At 27.0% G+C, this 22,639-nt stretch overlaps 1 protein-coding gene across 6 annotated transcripts in view; it reads left to right on the top strand.

Annotated features, from left to right (window-relative positions):
• The window catches only part of LOC100199022 (beta-lactamase-like protein 4), a 102,790-nt gene that overhangs the window by 27,594 nt on the left and 52,557 nt on the right, over positions 1 to 22,639 (top strand). For 5 of the 6 annotated variants that reach the window (XM_065809968.1, XM_065809965.1, XM_065809970.1 and 2 more), the window contains exon 2: positions 5,290 to 5,615. In XM_065809968.1, coding sequence (XP_065666040.1) covers positions 5,290 to 5,615 — 326 coding nt within the window. Of the gene's footprint in view, positions 1 to 5,076; positions 5,178 to 5,289; positions 5,616 to 22,639 lie in introns of those variants that run through there. The other variant, XM_065809969.1, reaches the window with a different exon arrangement.

Below are 22,639 nucleotides of genomic sequence, written 5' to 3'. Positions count from 1 at the left end.
GTGTTGATCCAATATATAAGGATAAACGTTGATTCAATCTATATTGATCAACGTTGATCCAATATTTATAACGTAATGTAATTCCAATGTGTATAGATTTTCGTTGGATTAAATACATTGAATCAACGTTGATCCATATACATTGGAACAACGTTGGATTTTACACAGTGGATTAACGTTTGCAATTATACATTTGCATAATTTATAAGCATTATTTTTCGTTCAAATATTTCAGTTGATTATGGAAATATATTTTGGTAATATATTTTTTTATTTTTTATATAACGAAATATAAAGCCACAAGTAAAACATTAATAATGCCTGTTTGATTAGATGTAACATTAATCATATTAGAAATATTAAGTAAAAGTAGGCGTAGAGGATTTCTTAGCTATGTGTTCTTAAATAAGAGGTCTGTGTGCTTTTTCCTACTCTGTCGTTCTAATTCTCTCTAATTTCTGACTTTTGCTTTAACATCTATTATTCTTCCAACATCTCTTTTCTCAGCCTAGTGACCTCGTCAGAGTGTTCCGAAAGGAGAATACTGGTGTATATATACATACATATATATATATATATATATATATATATATATATATATATATATATATATATATATATATATATATATATATATATATATATATATATATATATATATATAGGTATAGGTATATACTAAAATATAAAACATAAAACAAATAAATTTAATTCCAAGTTAAGTTAAGTATAACGTTATGCAAACGCGAAATATAAAATTGAATCAACCTAAAATACAACGTTGAATCAGCGTAAAATATTACACAAAGCCGACTTAAAATACAACGTTGAGGCAACGTTGTTTATTGGTAGTCGGCGACGTTGCATAAGTAACTAAAGTGATATAAAAACAAAGTTAGCGGTCAATGTTGGGCCAATGCAACAGGCAACATTGTTCTAACGTTTTTACAACATAAGACATGTACTAAAAAAAATCTGGGCGGACATTTTAAAGGATATTTTTTTAACTATTGTATTTCGTTATTGAAAGTTATATATATTTTGAAAGTACATATATTAATATTCTTAAATTTCACTTAAGAAAGTTTGTAAAGTTTTGTACGTGAGAACGCACGCACTTTGCGTTTTACACTCAACATCAGTTTTTGCACGGTTTTCGGTTGGACTTTCTTGGTAGCTCTAGTCCATTTATTTTTGAAATATTTAATGTTTCTGGCTTCTTTTACATTAAATCTTAGTTTTATTTCGACAAGAGTCCAATATCTTTAGATAGGACGTAGTTCGGGACAATTTGGTGGATTGCAGTATTTTTCAACGAAATCTACTATATGTTCTCTAAGCCATTTTAAAATTGTCCCAGAGTAGTGGCATGATGCTAAATCGGGCCAAAATAACGGGTTACTCGTGTGTGTTCTTAAAAACGGCAAAAGACGTATCTTGAGGCATTCTTTTATGTATACTTTGGTGTTTATTGTTCTCGTATTCACAAAACAAGAGCTTCTTTCACCACATTTACAAATTGCTTGCCAAACTAAGAATTTTTTAGCAAATTTTTGCATTCCAATGCATTTATAATTGGAATTCAGTTTCTTGCGATTAATTGCTGAGTATTATTGGTGTCCTGGAAGAGATCGGAAATATGCAGCACAATAAGTTTCATCGTCAATAATCAAACAAGATTTTTTGGCACGTAATTTTTCATAGAGCAGCTTTGAACAACGAATTACGACATTTTTTTTCCTTTTCTTTGTGACGAGGAACTTTTTTTCTTATTGTAAGATTTACAACCACAATTTCTCTTCACTCTTTGTATAAAGGAAACACTTGTTTTGAATTTATTCGCTAAAGTTCGGACAGAAATCTCCGGTTTTCTGTCTAAGGCATCTTTCACTTTTTTCCAAGATATTGTCTAACAAAACATTTTTTTCTTCCACTTCCTAATTTCCTTTTGATTGTACCAGTGACCTGAAATCGTTTCAGAAGGCTCTGCACTGTTCTCAAAGAAACCTGCTACTCTTTAGAAATTGTTTTTTTGATACACCAGGATTTTCAACAAGAAAATGCAAAATTTTTTCTCGCTTCTTATCTTGATTTGATGACATTTTATTAAAACTAATTGTTTAAATAACAGAGTTGTTTAAATTTTTGAATAACACTAATACAATGACATTTTAAAACAATTAGCTATTTAAAATGATGCACGGTTTCCGTAAACACCACTTCAGAACACGCGCAGATTTTTTCTGGTACATGTCTTATCTGTGCTAGCTGGATAATATCCTTCAGTACTTTATAAACAAATAAAATTTAGTAATAAAAGTTGAAGACATGTAATGATAGCTTTAAATGTTAATTATTTAATTTGAACCTTTTAAATCAATTTCATAAAAAATATTTGAAATCTAATATATCAAAGTCTATCTTAATTAAATGCCGTTTTGATTCAGCCTTAAATTTTCCAATACGTAGTTTACGCAATCTTAATTGCAAAGTAACTTACTTTCAAAGCTTTCGCAAGAGAACTTCGTAATATGTATTTTTGCTTGCCCCAAACATTACCCTGCAAAAATGTTTTTATTTACTATGAAACTTTTTTTAGTTTAGTGTGTTTAGCACTTTCCTAGGCAATGTTTGAGTAAGAATGATATAAATGAAAAAAATGATTTTTTTTTTAATGATTGATTATTATAAGAAGGTTTGTTTTTTTTGTAACGCGGAAATAAATTTTTTGAGATCTTTGGTGGAATGCAAGAAGCGAACTTGAGTCAAGTTCGACTTGAACTTTACATTGTAACCAATAGCGATAGAGTATGGGTTTTCCCCTCAAAAAATACTCTGCCGCTATTGGTTACAATGTAAAGTTCAAGTCGAACTTGACTCAAGTTCGCTTCTTGCATTCCAACCCTAGTTTTAAATATAATTATAATTTTAGGATTTCTTACAGCACTTTTTATCTAAAACAATTTTTAAAAACCATTCCTAAAAATTTTCTATCGATTTCCTTATAATTATAACTACTTGTTAATGAAGTTTAATGAAATTTTGATTTGATGATTTTGATGCTTGCTAACTCAAAAACTTAGAATTTCCAAACTTTTTTTATTTTTTTCCAGAGTTTATGTCATGCATTTCAGTCTAATTTTCACTTTTGATTTTCAGATAGGAAAATATTTTTGATAACAGCACAAACTATTTTAAGCAAAATCAAAAGTACAGAATTTATTCAGCAGAAATTCAGCTCTTAAAGTAAGTCTATCTGACTGCATATATGCATATAATCCATAAAGTTTTTAATAAAACAGTGTGCCCACTTCATTCACATATAGTTTTGTTGTTTTCAAATAATCCTTTTAGAAACCGAATATGTTTTAAAAGATCTACATTTGTTTATTATTTTTTTTTTTTTGTCAATCCCTTTTTTTAAAAAGGAGTTGCTGTGTTTAAGAAAGATTATTAAACAGATAGCTTTTGGTATTTCTAAAGACCTTGTGCAATTTCATAATGGGAAAATATACGGGATTTTTATTTTGAGAAGAAAATGTATTAAATAGTTGAACAACCTTTGCAACTTGCACAAGTAGAGTTTTGATTTTTTTTAATGAACGCTAAGAGCTTTCTAACCAATGACATTGAGTCTAATGATCTCAGATATCCTAATTTGGTCTGGCATTATTGGTTTCCAAAGTTATTCTCAGAGGTTTTACTACTTGAACAATAATGTTTTAATGAACTGTAAACTATTCTTGCAATGAAAAATTAAAATTTATTATTTTCATAAAAGCACTTTTGTTTTTAAAACACATTTTCTTGAGTTTGACTAAAGAACTATGAATCAAGTTTACAGGTCTATTGATGATATTATCTAATCCATTTGAAAGATAAATTTTTTATTAGTGCTTATATATGTAAAGACTGGTTTTTTAAAATAAGCTCAAACTCATATACCTTTCAAACAATAAGCAATTTATTGAAGTTAATTCAACATATTACAAACAATAGATGTGTTTATGGTAGCAAAAGCGTTACTAAGATAAACATTATTGTTAATGTAAATTTTTATCACGTTTCTGAAAAGAAAATTTTCTTTATACATTCGTCAAAACATTTTAAACAATATTTTCGCACTTTGGTCCAAAATTAGTATCTTGTTTGGTCTACAACAATTTATTATAAATAAAATATTAGTTGATAATGTTAAATACTATTACGTAAATACCATTTTTATGTTGTATAAAAAATGTTGTTATCTTTAATTGCCCTATTACTAAAAGTCAAATATTTCCTATAGAATTAATAACAGCCTCATAGTTCCTGGAACATAGCGCTTAATGAAGCTATTTTAAAGGAAAAGTTCTTTAAAACTGATTTTTTATACACCTCATTACACTTGAACAATTTTATTGGCTAACTTTATGTTTTAATTTTTCATTTGCAGTGTAAATCAGCCTTAAAAGTGAAATTCAAAAATTATTAATTATTTGAATCTTTTGAAATTCATATTTCTCTAAGATGAATTCTTTGTGTTTTCTTTGCAAAGATTAGACAAAATAATTTATTTATGGTCGAAACTACTACCTACGTTTACACGGACTTAATCAAATGGCAATATGTTTGAAAAAAACTCAACTTGCTTTTACTTAAAATGCACGAAGTATTAGTACCTGAAATCCGCATTTTGATTTTAGTATGGTACTTGGCTTGTAAATGCATTGGGATTAATCAATATTAATCCTAGTATAGTATATAAAATAAAATAAGTTCAAATTTATTTACAATTAATCAAAAAGCTGACATAAACAAGATTATATTTTATTGTTGGAATTTTAACCAATCAAACAAAGAAAAAAATATATGCCAAAATGTTTAAGACTGTTTATAAAACCAAAATAGCTTAAACTATTTTAAATATCCTTAAAACTAATTTACTAATAATTAAATAATAAACGCATATTCACAACCAAAAATGTTTCATAAATCAAGTTGTTGTTTTTAAAAGTGTTTTAGCATGTCTAAAACTGGTAGATTGATTTACAGTATTAATTGTGACGATGAATTAACATATAAATTAGTAACTAGTAAATATATAAACAATCAGTAACAAATTATTGAAATAAATAAGGTTTAAGCGAATTAATTTGATATTGTGGAACAAGAATTTTTAAATGAAGATTTCTGTGGTTAGAGGATTTTTTGACATTTTGTTTTTCATTAGTTTACTTTGTAGCGAAGTAATAAAACTATTCATTTCTATCTGTTTATTGTTTTGTTAGTTTTTATTTTTAATTTTAGGCCTTATTTATCATTCCAATAAAACTATGCCTACAAATGTAGTCATTAATGAAGCAAATGAAACAGAAAAACGTTATCCAAATGGATTTCATATTGATAAAGAAAAATTTGAGAACAGTATCCCATGGAGTACAATAAATGGATGTTCTAAAACTCTACCAGAGGTATGTACTACGATCAAAATACCGTTTAATAAAAGTGAATCTCAAAAACACAAAAGTAAATGCGTATATGGCTTGCTTGTTTTTGCTTTGTTCTCTTTGGTGGTTACATTTAGTACATTATATGCACTGGAAGTTAGGAAAAAAAAAACTTTTGAAAATAAGGTTTGTTATAGTTAACATTGTTTTAGCTTCATCAACCTTTAATTTACTACTACTTTTTTACTTTTAATTTAAAATTTAAACTTATGGTTGTAAAATTTGTACAAACACTCATATAAACTAGCAGTTTGTTTGTATAACTTATCGTAATTCAAGTATAATTTATCGTAATCCTAGTGGAAAAATTTAGGACTAAATTTAACTTAAAAGTTAAACACTAAGGAGGTTTTCAAGTTTGTTTTTTGATTTCACCATTAAACTATGTAAAACCATAGAGTGGCATCAGCCTTTTTTTTTCAAGCCGTCTGATATAAGGTAATCAACCATGATTCGTTTTTGCTGACAAAATAACTTATGATGGGCTGCTACCATCAAGTAGTTATTGAGCTGGCCGAGGAGATACTTTTTCATTTTTTTGTTTCGCTTAAATGTTTAGTTTGATAACTAAATAAGATAGTTAATAAGGTTTACCATCAAATAATAGCTCGGTAAAGGTTAAATATCATGAAAAAAGAGAAAAAAATGAGTTTGTATTTATAGTATATATATTTTTGAAAATCACAGATTAAAATTTTTTAATTATTTGCGCTAAGTACACAATATTGGGCGTGTTTATTAAAATAAGATTTACACTTCTCATGAGGTAAATTTTTTTGGGTTGCTATGAATACCTTTCTTAGGATAGCAACAACATATTTTTGGTAGTTTTTCATCATTTTAATTGCTAGCACTAGAAATGTAATTACCTTCAACTTTAATTACTAACGCTTATAGTAACTTAATTACTAACAAGAATTACTAGTCCACGCGGCATATATGCTATAATATTGAACTTTTAAATACAAAATATTTGTTATAAGAAATATTTAGAAATGGTATTAAACTTTCATAAGACATTCATAAATTCCTCCAAAAAACAATCTTGGTATTTCAAAACAAAATATTACTGAAGATATATTAAAATTTATTCAGCCACAACTTTGAATTTAAAGACGTTGATTTTAGGCATGCTGTTTAACGATTTGTTTACTTGTAAAAAAAAAGTGGAAATCTGCAAACTATACTGTCAAAAATTTTGAAAAGAAGTTTGTTAATTTGCTTAATGAATATTTAATTGTTAGAAAAAAAGACAATGAACCAACTGAAAGTAGACGTGGTCGTAAACTAGTTACATTTGATAATAGTTCTAAAACCTAAAAAATGGCGTGTATCTGGCTTAGTTAAATCTCATTCATCCAATGAATTATTTTTTGCTTCTAGTAAGAAATTAATGGATGAATCAAATGTTGTTGCTGCCAAGAACGTTTTAAATATTCCAAATACAAATAAAGCAAGTAAATATTCAGCAGAAGAAGCACTGGCTTTAATAATTGATACCAATCTGACAAAAGCTTCCTATCAATTGATTAGAAATGGAACCTTAGAAAAAGAGTATAACATCTACACCGTTTAGAATGATGTTAGGGATGCAAAACTAAAATGTTTTCCTGCAAATATAACAGTGGAGGACATTCAGCTTCGGTTCCTTTAAAAAATTTAATAATTCATACTTGCAAACATGCAAAAGATCTTTACAGTTCAGGAACCTATGCTGAGGCACTTGATATTAAACGACAAAGCAATAAAAACAATGACACTTGCGTGTACGGCTGGTTTTGATGGTATTACTGGCTAAAGCATTTATAAACAAGCTTTATCAGAACCTGACATGAACAGAGATTTAAAACGTGAAGAATCATTATTTATTACTTGTCTAGTTCCATTGGATTTGATTGGATTTAAAAGCAGCAACAAAAAGGTGCCTATTTGGAGAAATAAAAAGTTGTCATCCAAAGCATATTGTAGACCCATAAAATTTGCATACAAAACGGAATTCAAGAAATCTTTAATTTAAGAAGATTGGTACATAAAAAGTGATAAAGTTTGGGTATGATTTTATTAGAGGTTTGCGGATCTTCTATCGAAGTGAATTGTATTATTGAACTTACAATAATTGATGGGAAGGTTCAAGCAATATTATCGGGAAAAACTAACTCTTACCAATGCTGTTCAGTGTGTGGTATCTGTCTAAAAATATGAATATCTCAATATCGTTAATATAGATTATACTCACAGAGAATTCAAATATGATCTTTCCATTCTCCATGGATAATTTAAATTTTTTGGAATAACTTTGCACATTGCATATAAAAAAGAAACAAGAAAGTAGTAAGCAAGATCATAAAACATTTCGCTCAGATGTTTTACAACTACTTAAATAATCTTTAAATGATATTATTGCTCTATAAACTTTTGATGTAATTTAAAATTGACAATGTTTTCTTGCACTAATTTTTTGATTTTTATTATTGCCAAAAGATTATTTACCTAAATACTTAATTGCTATTCAAAATAGGTGGGTCACATATCCGATAAAGTTTATTCAAAAACCAATTTATCTCTTTGTAACTAAGGAAATTTTCTGGTAACTAATCAATATAAGTATCCATAGCAACTAAATAAAAAAGTTATCACTTTTATAAAAAGCGTGATTTTATATTGGTACTAATGTCAAAATTAGTGGATATAGCACTCGTAAAATATCTCCAAATATCAAAAATAGATTGTTGTTGAGCAAAATAAAGGTATCCATACCAACAAAATCAAAAAATATTGCCTTCATAAAAGCGCAGACATCATATTAGTACTCGTGCTAATTTTAGTGAATATAGCCCTAATATTAAATTAGTTATAAATTTTGTCTAGTAAAAGTGAATTCAGCCGTACTACGTTAAAACAAAAATTTCAATACACAGTTCTGTATTTAAATTACCTTTAGTAAAATCCAATTCGTTTAACTAATTTTGCGAATAACTTCTCTCATTCAAAACTATATTTTATTGAAATAAAATTTCTTAATATATATGAGCCTAATGTATGTAATGTTTTAAACATACGTGGAAAAACAACTGATCTTCATCTAATTTTACTCACCAATTTTTTTGCAAACCCATAAAAATAAACCTACATTTAAAAATAGTTATTTTTTGTAGGAACACTCTTGTCGAGTCAAGTTTAATTAATTTTGAGTTGTCTTTTAAATCATACATTACTTGATATACTAAGTTTTATGAGATCTACTTTTTTTAAATATCGCGACGTTAGAATTAAATTTTTCTATCTCCATTTTTAAAAAAACTGACTAATTGATAGCTTTATGTACCTCAGAAATTGTTTTTGTACTGTATTAAAAGTTTAAGTAAAAAAGTTGTTCTTTTACTTAAAACTTGTTGTCCCTACTTTTAAGTTGTTTTTGTATTCCGTCTTCTAAAATTTTTATTTTTAAATTGTTAAATCTCAAAACTTAAAAAAGTGGAGGATAATTCTAACGTCGCGATATTTTAAATTAAATATACAGTTATATAATATGTATATTATATATATATATATATATATATATATATATATATATATATATATATATATATATATATATATATATATATATATATATATATATATATATATATATATATATTATTACAACTAATGCGGTTTAAAAATATTTTGACAATCAAAAGAATATAAGAATATTAAAATTTAAATTTAAATTAAAAAATTAAAGTTCCTTTAGAAACTTTGTTTGCATTAATGTTTAAATTTTTTAGTATTTAATTTACTTCAACAACTCGTAACTCAGCAAATAAACTGATTTTTTAGTCTAATATTTATATAATTATGTCGCAACCACTAAATGAAACATGTTTTCATACCGAAAATTTACATTTTATTTTCGTGCTACCAATTTTATTTTTACGGTATTTTTGATGCTATTTGAATCCTTCAAGGGAAGAAACGACGGGGTCAATTTTTTCATTTTACTCAATATTAAACATTTAAATCTATATAACCTTTTATCTTTAAGAAAAAAGTGTAAATTTTCAAAATGTTTTTTAAAAGTAACCATTTTATTTATAGTTAAAGTTATATTTCTAGTTTCCGTGCAATCATTTTTATTATAGACTCTTTTTTAAGTGAAGTATTTTTTGAATGTTTTCTTTCTCGTTATAACAACTTTATTACTTTTTAAATTAATTAAAAAATTAACATTTTTTTATATTAGCCTATAAATAAAATCAAGCAGAAGCTTATTTTATCAAATAACTTCGACCTTATAAAATGATTCCAACCTCAAAAGAGTCTTGCTAGTATGAATTACAAATAATTTTTATTTTTTGACAATAAAGTGCAATTTTTGCAAATTTTGCGCATACAGATGTCACAAAACTGTATGTACAAACAGATATTTATTGGAAGACCGTTCCAAGGCTGGATGGGCCTAAGGTAATAGTTGATTTTTGAGGTCTTTTTCTCACGAAAAGTACCATTTCATTAAAAATTTTCTGCGGAACGTTAACTTTACTAAAAAATAAATTCCTTCAATCTTAAATGGGGCCCCTAACATACTCGGAACCTGAGAAAAATTTGTCTTTTGGTTCTTCTTTTTAAACCGGCCCTGACAATGAGCCTTTTTTAATAATAAAGAGGCTTTAAATGTAACAAGAAATTAATGTTTATATTTAATCTCAATTTTCATTTTAATATCTACATTACAATGTAATGTGACTATTAATTTTATAAATTGTTTTAGGTTAAAGGCAAAGTATAAAAAAACAAATTAACTTTTAGGATTCTTTCAAGAAATACTAGATGAAATTGAAAAATCAAAATATTTAAAAATTAAAATTAAAATAAATAATTAAAATTATAAGACAAACATGGAAAAAAGACGTCTATTTTTCATGAAATATGTCGTCAAGCTCTTGGTTGTAAGGCAGTGAATTGTAAAACTCAACATTAGATGTTAAAATTTTTCATACTTGTTGGTCTCTGTACTTCGCTATGGAGATGCAAAATTTTGAATAATAAAGAATAGGGATGTTACTTTTTATAACATTCATTCTATTATTTTTTAATGTTTGTTTGTAACAATAATCTATTCCATGAACCACAATGAAATATAATGTCACTTGAGTCTTCTCCAAAACAAGTTTCACAATGAGAAGTCAAGATTGGACAATTGTTCTCATAAAAATGTCTTAATATCAGTTTGATTTTTTACCATAACTTGCGTCAATTCTACAGCATAAAATGGAGAGGGTCCTTAACGAGCATTTTTGAATGTTTTAAATAAATCTAATAGAACACACAGGTATTTTGAAATTAATTAATTCCGTATCTTTATCACATTCCATATAAGAATGTTCACGTTCTGGAAACGTAATATTTTTGAAATCAAGCCTTCTTTTTTTTCCATGAAAAAGAAAATCCATAAAACGAATGTGTTATTTTTACGCATCATTAATGTTATTCAAAACTGGGATTTGAGATTAATTTGGAATTATTCTCTTAATGTATAGTTTTTATTTTGGCCAGCACATGAGTCTCAAAATAACTGTAGAAATGTACAAACTGTATACAAATGTTTCAACATCCCCCTCCCCCCACAAAACATTACTGGATTCGTCACTGGTACAGATTGAGTACCTTTGCCTAAGAGTTACAAAATTAAAATCTTATAACATTGAAGTTACGTCACCAGCCCCTTTTCTCACTTTAGTTTTATCATAACAATACAAAAAAACTTAATTACTTGTAAGCACGTGAATGTTAGATAATTAAAATGTTAATTTTCTTTAGCAGTAAAAGTACGTTAATGCTGTTGCTAAATATTTCCTTACTTAATTTTAAACAGGTCAAACATCTTAGTAATATTTGATGTTTAGTTTTTTTTAGAATAGTGGGGTTTTTTTTAGAATAGTGGGTTTTTTTTTAGAATAGTGGGGTCGACATGTGAATGAAGAATTATAATCACAAATTTAAAAATGATTTTTGTTTTCCTCTTTGATTGTAAAATAAGTGAAAAAAATGTATTTTTTACGCATCATTAATGCTTTTGAAAACTGGGATTTGGGATTAATTGGGAATATTTCTTGTAAAAATCTTCAGCTTCGCATTGTGTGTTTACGGCTCCCAAGTATTTTACTCAATATTTTTGATGCTGTATGGTTTCAATAATTTTTCCTGTGTTTTTTTATTTTGCAGACAGGTTAGCATGCTGATTTAAAATCTATATACAAGATTCTACGGTTAGCGGAAGATGGTATTGGGGTTTTTGAAACTTTAATAAACTATAATATCTCTTTATTGTAGCTCTTACGTGAATATTTCTGCTAATTAACGCCATTCCTTTCTAAAGCCTTCCCAAATAAAAGCTCAACTAGTGTTGCTCCAACATCTTTAGCCAGTGTATTGCTGTGTAACAATAGTGCTTTTTCTATTGCGGTAGTGGTGTAGTGGTAAAGCGCTCGTTTCATAAGAGAGAGGTTCCGAGTTCAATCCTCCTCATCTGTAGTGATCTTCTCTGTCTTGAGGAGGTGAATAACAAAAAAACAAAAAAAAATTTCCTCAGTATTTAACAATCTATTTCGTCAAGTACTTGTAGTCAATAAAAAATCGGTTGTACAGAATTAGTGTGATGTGTTTCTCTCAATGTCGCGTTGTTTAAGCATTATAGGTCAACATTTCTTCAAGCTAAGTGTATTTTATTAAGTGCGCTGTTGGAACTAGAAAAATTATCGAATTTTTGAATACTGAGCGATTTTCTAATGTACTGATGGTTGGGATCGCTTTGGGTAATCGTCACAATCATTTCAAATCGTCTTTTCATTTTTTCATGCTTTGAGAAAAATGAAATTACCTATTTTTTCTTTTACATCTCAATAAACAAATAAATAAATAATTTTTTGATTGGTTTAAAGTATAAGTAATTTGTCATGTAATAAAGACTCTGCATTATAAACATTTCAACTATTAACTCAAAACCCTTCAAAAATAACTTAGGCAACTGTAAAATGATAATTGCGTAATGGTGGGCTTGTAGTTCTAATAGAACGACTTGAAATGTTACGAATATATATAGCCCATTCGGCTACTTTTTTTACTATTCGGTATTCGGCAACTATTCGGTCGAAAATTACATGACGTAATATATGGACGACCGCTTACATTAAATACTTTTTTAAATTTTTTATTTTAAAAACAATTGGCGTATTTGGTACTAAGATATTTTTTTTTTCTTTTATTTTATTTTTAAATAAAGCAATCCGATATAAAATATTAAAATACAGAAATATGCAAAAAAATTTACAAAAACAATATAAAGAAATGAAAGAAAGCGGGGACTCGTAGATGATGTAAGGTCTTGTCGTTGAGAACCGCTAAAAATTATAAGTGCTAAAATTTCATATAAAATATTCAAAATAATAAAAAAATAATTTGCAAAAAAAGCTATTATACTAGCAGATAAAAAAATAATTTAGAATTAATAATTTTTAGAATTATTTAGAATTAATTTTTATTTATGTTTTTAATAAATTAAAAACATAAATAAAAATTAAAAAAAGTTTCGTTTTAAATATAAAGATGTAAATAAGCAGTTTTATAATTACAAAAACTGTTAAAAAACAGTTAATAAATTATTTTAAAAGAAGTTAAAAGAAAAAATATATTTCATCTAATAAAAAATGACTTTTTTAAGTTTGTCTGAAAACGAGATAGCTAAACTTCTAAGTACTCCCAGATATTAAATACAATATTTACCAAAATTAGTTAGTATGTATGTACGTATTTCGTTATAAAGAATTTTTTTACAAAATTAGACTTTTACAAAAGTTATATACACGGCTGGGGCAAGAAGAAGACAAACTCAGTCTTATTGCCAAGCCCCTTCAAAACAAGAATATAAGTAACAAAAAAAGGATTACCGTTATCACAATGTAATAAACGCATAAAGTACATATATAAATGCAAAAATAAAAAATAGTTTTTATATATATATAATTTTATTTTTTTCAAACTTTTATTTATTAAGATTTCGAATTTAAAATTAAATAAAAATGAGATAAAACATGGACATCAAAGAAAGGTAAAGGTTTAGATTAAAATCAAAAATAAAGTAAATAACAAGTAAATAAAACGAGTGATTACTCCTATTTAAAAGTTTCAGAAGAAGTTGGTTCATTGTCAATTATCAAAAGTTTATTTTTTATTCTATTTTTAAATTGATTAAGGGAAGGAATTATTTTAACTCATTATCCAATAACGTGTTCCATAATTTAGGTCCTCTGATTGCAATCGAGAACTTAGTAGCAGAATAATATGCTTTTGGTTGAATATAATTGTCATTTGCAAATCTTGTTGGGTATTAGTGATTCATTTTTTCAAAAATTAAATTAAATAAAATGGGTGCCATTTTATTATCTACTTGGAGCATAAAAATAAGAATATGATATAAATTAAGTTGAAATACGTTGAGTATTTTGAACTTATTAAAAAGAAATTTAGTGTGCTAGAAGCGATCCACATTTCCAATAATTCTTACAGCGTATTTTTGTTTAATTAAAAGCTTTTTTTTTTAAATACATTAGTGCTGCACCAAGCAACGTTAGCGTAATTTAGATAGCAATGAATAAAAGAAAAATAAATTTCAAACAATTTTGATTTAACAACTGTTTGGCTTTATATAAGAGGCCTGTGCCTTTTGAGATTTTATTATGGATTTTACGTATATGCTCTTTCCACGTTACATTTTCATCTAAAACTACACCTATAAACAACAAAGAACGCTCTCTTTTGACATAAGAGCTATTAATTAAAAGCTTAGGAAGTTTTAAGGGATCGTTGTCTTTATCATGAAGACGATGGAAGAAAGTATATTTTGTTTTTTTAATATTTATGGACAATTAATTCGATACAAATCATTCGCTTAGTTTCGCAAGCTCTTTGCCCATTGTTGCAAATAAAATAATAATATCTTTATTAGAATAAAATACATTAGTATCGTTGGCAAATAAAATTGAGTTTAAGATATTGGAAAGTTTACTCAAGTCATTTATATATATGAGAAATAAAAGTGGTCCTAGAATTGATGCTTGAGGGACTCCGCAGTTAATTGTCATTAAATCTGTTTTTTTGCCATCATATGAAGTGCATTGATTTCTATTCTTCAAATAATTCTTAAACCAATCTAAGTTAGAGTTTATGATACCATAATTTAAAGTTTATATAGAAGAATATTATGATCTACGGTATCAAATGCTTTGCTTAGATCAATAAATAAGTTTGATAAGCTGATTGACGAACGTTGTAATCATTTCGTTCATTTTATTTAGTTTTTTCTTTTTTGGTATACAATTTATGAAAAGGTACATGGGGCAGATTGCTTTTACATGTAAGCATGAAGCAAATAACATTAAAATGTTAAAATCATATATATTAAAGACTTTAATTTCAATTTTAAAGAGGCTTGGCATAAATAAAAAGATCCTTGAATTTAACGAGGCGTCGACATGTTTCTATTGACTATGAAAGAGGTTCGAGTTTATTTTGATTAGTACTACCCCACGCAATGCTCGAGTGAATAATATAGTTTAAGCAAAGTGTACTTATTTTGAAAACTCCTTGTTTTATATAAAATTCCAATCTTTTTTGATATTTTATGACTCAAATTTTTAATGTGATAATTCCATGTCAGATTTTCATCAATATAAATACCAAGAAAGTTGGTCGCGATGACTTTTTTTTAAATCATATTATCAATATAAACAGGCGCTATGACATATGGTATAAAATATTTTTTGTAATTAGGATGGAAAAAAAATCCTTTATTTTTATTGATATTAAGTGACAGTTTATTTGTCTTAAACCAATTAGAAGCTTATACTATGATAAAATAAAATAGTAATGTAATATTAATGTGAGATAAAAATAGTAATGTAATATTAATGTGAGATAAAAATAGTAATACTAATGTGAAATAAAAATAGTAATGTAATATTAATGTGAGATAAAAATAGTAATATTAATGTGAGATAAAAATAGTAATGTAATATTAATGTGAGATAAAAATAGTAATGTAATATTCATGTGAGATGTAAATAGTAATGTAATATTAATGTGAGATAAAAATAAGCTTGTATCGTCTGCAAACATAACCGTCATTAACTTTGAAGCTTTATTAAGATTGTTATTGTAAATAAAAAAGAGAAGAGGACCTGATATTGATCCCTGAGGGACTCCATAAGTTGTATTAAGCAAGTTTACTGGTGATGGTACATAAACGTTTACAAATTGCTTTCATTTATTTAAGTAGCTTTTAAGATAATATAAAACACTGCCTATAATGTAAATCTTTTTTTATTTTTATTTAAAAGAACTTTGTGATCAATTGTATTGATAGCTTTAGTTAAGTTGATAAAAACCCTAACTGTATAATAGGAGCTTTCAAAAGAATTATTTATACCTCTAGTAAAATTGCGTGCTCTGTTGAGTTGAGTTTATTTAAACGTTTATTTATAAGAACTGCGTTTTTTGTTGAGTTATTTTTTCAAATCCATTTTGATTGCTATATTTCAAATTGTTTATAAATAAATGATAATAAATTTTGCTATATAAAATTCTATCCAAAGTTTTTAAAAACACGGATAAAATAGATGTAGGACTAGGGCTGTAAATCCTGGCTCGTGTTCGTGAACGGCTCGGTGATCGGCTTGACAAGAGCTCGTTCATGTTCGGCTCGAATGGTAAACGAGCCGGGCTTGAACAAAAAATTAGGCTCGTTTATTAAACGAGCCGAGCTTGAACATCATAGGCTCGTTCATATAGGCGCGATTAAAGCTCGAATATATATATATATATATATATATATATATATATATATATATATATATATATATATATATATATATATATATATATTTATTTATTTATTTATTTAATGCAATGAGAGCAAGACTTATATTTGTGAAAATGTAATTTGAACTATTAGAGTGCAGTGTTTAATAGGAATTATTATGTTTGTGAGAGTTTACATTATGTTTGAACTTTGAACATTAAGTTTGAACATTGAACTATTAGTTTTAACTTTTATTTTGAACTATTAGATTTGTGGGATCTTATTTCATTATGTTGTTTATTTGCATGTTTAATAGACTGTAGGATTGTTTATATTGTTTGTTGATTTGGACTTGCATTATTTACAGACGAGCCTTTAACGAGCAATTTTTTTTTACTAAACGAGCTTTAAACTAACAGGTTACATTAATTATTTCAAGTTTTAAACCAGTCGAGCTCGAGCAACATGTAAAACGAGCCGAGCCCAAACAATACTAATCCTTAACGAGCCGAGCTCGAACAAAGAATCTCATGTTCGAATCGAGCTCGAGCCGAGCCAAAACACTCTTAATATGTAAACGAGTCAAGCCGAGCCCTGGCAAGCTTGGCTCTTTCGGCTCGATTTAACGGCCTATGTAGGACTATAGTTGTTAACATTACGTGACGTTAGAATAATAAGGTTCTATTCCCATTATTTAACGTTTTGAGAATTTAAGTCTCGATTTTTAATCATTTTATTGTTTTATTGTTGTTGATGTTTATGCTAATAAAATATATGTTTTTCATGTTATTTTATGTTTTATAAATAATCTTACATTATTAATTTCATAATTTTTAAAATTGCTTTTTTTTTCGAATTAATTGTTAATTTCAATTTTATTAAATAAGGTTGAAACAGACAATTTAAAAACAGAAAAATAACAATTTTTAACATTATATAAATAATAATGAGAAGATTAATATATTAAAATTATATAATTTTGAACATAAAAATAATATAACTAAAAATTGAAAATTAAACTTTTTTACCATAAAAATTTGGAAATAGAACCTTATAATTCTCATCCAACGATATGCTATTTTATCTTATACCAATTTATATACTTGATAAATAATAAATAATTTGTAATCTTACCAGTCAACTTAACAAATTTGGTATTTTGATCTTTAATTTAACAAATTTTCACTTTTGATTTTAAAAATTGAAGAGAGTATAAAATATTTTGTTAAACTCTCTCAACAGTATAAAAGGGAGATAGAACCCTATTATTCTAACGTCAAGACTAGTTGAATCTCCTCCTTTAAATATAGGAATCACCTTTGATATTTTTAGTTGGTTAGAAAAAATTCTTTGCTATTGAACATGAAAAACTCTTTAAAAGTATATCTTTTATTACTTCAATTTACTTGATTGATAAGAATGTTTACATCAATATCATCCGCACCAACTAATTTATTTGGTTTTAAAGGCGCATTCAAACTCTTCAAAATTAAGTTCAAATGAATGAAACTCTGACGTATTAGAAACTATTACATAATCTAATGGATTTATGGGGAATTTCTTTGGATAAATTTGACTCAACAAAAACAAAAAATTTATTCAGCTTGTTAGCTATCTCTTCTTGATTATGCAAAAATTCATCACTTATTTTAATTGTTTTAGGCAATGCGAATGTTTTATTTTTGAAGCTGCCTGTGATTTTTTTTTTTATAACTTCTTTAAATCTAAAGTGGTTGGTTATGATAAGAAAAATTTCATCGTTTGATGATAGCAAATGATTACGAATTCTTCATAAATTATAGACTTTCAAAAATAGCCATTTACCATGCACACTGCCACTGTCAAATAATAAGAAAATTTTAGCGAGTTCTGGTAGGATAATATTTTGCGCTTGCTGACAACAACTTGTAAGAATTTGTTATCCAATATAAGCAAACAATTTTATATAAAAACTAATTTTATTTGCAGTTTGAGTTTTCTTTTTCACATCTTCATGTGTGCCCATATTTTTTGAGAGATTGGTTTGATTGTTTTAATTTACATTACTTTTTCTTAAAAAGTGGAGATGAACCATCATCTGTGCTACTAGGCACCGATGATGGTTAATTGGTGTGAAGCAGTCATTCACTGAGAAAGATTAACCCTTCACTGACTTACTTTTTCTCAGAGCTTTTAAATATTTTTGCTGTTTTGCTTGTTGTGTTTTAACTAATCCCTTAAAATTAGTTTTTAAAAACGTGCATCAATAAAAAAGGCTACCATATAATTGACATTCCCATTAAAATTAAACCAAAAGTTTAACCCATTAAAGTTCTGGATGTAGTAAAGACATAATAAACTTAGAGTTTTTTGTGCTATGTTTATCAATAGCAACTTCTTAAATTACCTTAAAAGAGCAAAAGATATATGTGAGCTGGTTACCTTTATAATCATGAATGGTATGAAGAGTATGATACCTTTATAATCATGAATGGTATGAAGAGTATGATACTTTTATAATCATGAATGGTATGAAGAGTATGATACCTTTATAATCATGAATGGTATGAAGAGTATGATACCTTTATAATCATGAATGGTATGAAGAGTATGATACTTTTATGCATAGTTAAAACAATATGATGGAACAGTTAACAAATAGTGCATGCTGTCACACATTCTAGTCACAAATGAAAAAAAAACGCAGACAGCATAGTTAACGTATCCACTTCAATGAAGCATGTCGGAACCTTCAAAGTTAACTAAGTGTCACCCAATATAAGGCTGCTGAATATTCAGTGCTTCGGCTGAGCGCCTATTTGGTATTCGGTATTTGACAAAATCACTATTCGTGACATCTCAAAGAACAACCATATTTTTCTAATATAATAGCTTTTATTGGTATCTTTTTAAATAAATAGTTTTGCTGATTTTTTTATTTGTAGTGGAATGTTTCCGCAGTTTTATTTGATATTTTTAAAATTAACTTTAAGGTTGTTTTCGGTGACGCCCCAAATTCTATGCCTTATAATTTAAAATTGTTCTCGTAATGATCATTTATTTAATATGACTGAACCAGCAGTGCATATCTGGGCACCAGTTTCGGCTATATCTAATGTTGTTATAAAAAATAATTATATTTGTTTTATGTAGTTAGCGGATGAAGGTTCTAGATTTTAAGTCTTTTTTGAGTTTTACTGATAAAACTGGCAATAACTCAAGGTTATTTACAGTGAAATTGCTTTTATCTCATCGTTTGTGTGGTACAATTTGATCTTTTAGTCATATTTGGACAGTAGCCGTCGACGATTACTTATTTATTTATTTGCAAATAATTTATAGTTAACACTTTTACATACAAATTAAGAAGCTCCATATTAGGCTAGTTAAAGTCGACAAAGACAATTATTGAAAAATTCAAGAAAATACTTAAAAATCATTAAAAAAAAACAAAAATTAAAATGACGAGTTGAATAAAATTTGCATAAATCAAACATGTGACTTTATAAATCGAGTGTCTTTGACATAGATGATGCATAATTTGCAAGGACAGTACTTTGGAATCCAATGTTTTGATTTTTAATTTATATTCTTTCAGAGTTAATGCTGATTTGCAACTCCTTGGTACTAAAAACTAAATTGATGATCCCAAATGCGAAAATGGACTCAAGACCGTATTTCACAGCCTGTATATTGTTATATGCAAATTTATCCCCTCTTAGACTAGTATTACGAAAACGGAAAATCTTTTCCATCAATTTAACTTTGAAAGTTTCCGTAAACAATAAATTTAAATTCTTGTGGTGTATAGTTATCAAACCATTTTTTACTAGTAGTTCTTCAAAAGGAGATTGATAGTCCTGATATACAATTGTAAGGGGCTCCTTCCGTGTATTATTTTTAGCAACCGACGAAATAAATGATATTTCTCTGAGGTCGTTTTTTTTTTATGCAAGATGTCTTAATGCTTTTGTATACATAAAGAAAATGATTTTCTTTTCTTGGAACTCTTCATATTTTATCGTAGGCTTCATATTTTATCGTAGGTGTGGCCTTCTGCCGCATCCTTTGAAATTTCATTTGTTTGGGTGGGGTTTCAGAATTTATCAATGATATGATTAGTTTTGATATTTTAACTTTAGCTGAGCTATTCAGCTATTTGTATTTTTGTTTGTGTGTTGAAAAAAGGTGGATTCCATTATTAGTCGGCGATTGGTCAGCTTTTTCAATGTTGCTAATGAATTAATTTCTAAGAGAACTTCACTTTGGCGGGTGAGGCTCTTGATTTCTGCTTTTAATTGTGGTTTAAAATATCCTCCATATAATTGGATGTACATTTGTAGGCTTAACAACAAAAAATTTTTTCGAAAATTATAGAGAACTGCTAGTTATTTGATTCTTGTGATAAAATTGATAATTGTTTCTCCGCCTGATTGTTTGATAAAGAATAATTGTGCTCTGTAGACTCACAGACTACGGTGGAATGATTTAAGAGAAACTGACTTGATATGAGCTTAGAGCTCTGCTTCTTCGGAATTGTTTAAGTTTTCTGGAACAGCAAAGTTGAAGAACATCTCCTTAACTGCAGCGCTGCAAGTCAGTTGTAGATTATTGTAGATACCTCATGGGTTGAAAAGTTTTTTAATTTCTTTATATCTCATCCGTGCTTTAAGTAAAATTATCCATTTATTGCCTGAGATATCGGCTTCTACGAATAGTAGATTTGTTTCCAGCAGTTGTTTTATAATGTTGTTTGTTGAAGTTACTAATTATATATAGTTTTTAAATTACGATAACATCAGTGCTTTTGTTATTTCAGTCAATTGTACTTGCATATGCATTTGTTATTGTTGCGTTTTGATTCAAGAGTTATATTTTCAAATAACTTTAATGTATTATTTATTCACTCTTTATTTTTGCACAAATACATATTTTTACTTCATTTGTTGAGGCAATTGTTGGGAGCTTTTAGGGAAGGTAACTTTTTTTATATTAAAGAAGAGATTTCTTATTCCATCAAAGTTTAAGCATACATAAAAAAAATAATTTCATATGAATTCAAATACAAAATATACTATTATAGTTAATAAAGTTAAAATTCTAAAAAGTCTAAATTTTCAAAACGTGACCCTGTCGTTTCTTCTCGTAGAGTCTTTATTAAGATATTAAATATGCAAAAGTTCTTTAACAAAAAATTTTGTTCATTATAGTCAGGGTTGTTATCAGTCAAATATGTCTGAGACATATTTTCTGCCAACATAATATATGTCCCACATATTTTATATCGACATAGTTTGACATAATTTTATGTCTGAATTATTTTCTGCTGACATAAAATATGTCCCACATATTTTCTATCGACATATTTTGACATAATTTTATATCTGAATTATTTGCTGTTTGATATTCTTGAAGAAAAAATCAATCTAACAAATTTATTGCGCATTTCAACTTAATTTACAGAGTAAAGTGAAAATAGTTTAACAAATTTGTTGCTTTTTTGCAATCAATTATGCTTCATAAAACTTTTATTTTAAACCCTATAAGCAAACATCAGTTGTTTCATAAAGGTCTTTTTCTGCCCTTTTTAGCGATGTATCATTTGATAGTATTGACTAATATTGACTAGTATTGATGCATCATTTGATAGTATTTGATAGTATTGATAAGTATCAATACTTATCAATAGTATTAGTTTTGATGATTTCTCTTATTAGAATGTAAGAACTATCTTAAGCTGAGTTTTGATTACTGAAAGTGGTTTTTATTAGTAAAAATTATTTTTCCAATACATGTATATATTTCACTAAAATATGTATATAGTTAAAATATGTATATATTTTACTAAAAACATTTTATGCAAGTTTATGGCAGTTAATTATGCAGTTATAATGCAATTGTCAATTATTTTATTGTTAAATAAAGCATAACTATTATAACTATAAGTATATCATTCGTAATTAGTTATAAATTATTACCGGTTAGTCTACTTAATATGAATTTAATGAGCTGAATATAACTTTTGCGAAATATTTCAAATTCTTCAGCTTAAATGAATTTAATTTGGCACAAAATATTTGAAATTCTGTGAACAGTGTTTTTTCATAGAATTTTTCAGTTCAATTTTTCATAATCAAATCTTTTTCAGGATCAACTATTAATTAAAAATAACTGAAAATGTTTTTTTTTTTTTTTTGTTATTATCTTAATAAAAAAAACAATTCTATGTTTAATCACACTAATAAAAACCACTTTCAGTAATCGAAACTCAGCTTAAGTTTGTACATTCTAATAAGAGAAATCGTCAATACTAATCAATAATTATCAATGTTAT

This window comes from Hydra vulgaris, chromosome 11 (genome assembly GCF_038396675.1).
Source record: "Hydra vulgaris chromosome 11, alternate assembly HydraT2T_AEP".
Classification (NCBI taxonomy): domain Eukaryota; kingdom Metazoa; phylum Cnidaria; class Hydrozoa; order Anthoathecata; family Hydridae; genus Hydra; species Hydra vulgaris.
Note: the sequence above shows the minus strand (reverse complement) of the source record. Positions and strands in the feature narration are given on the sequence as shown.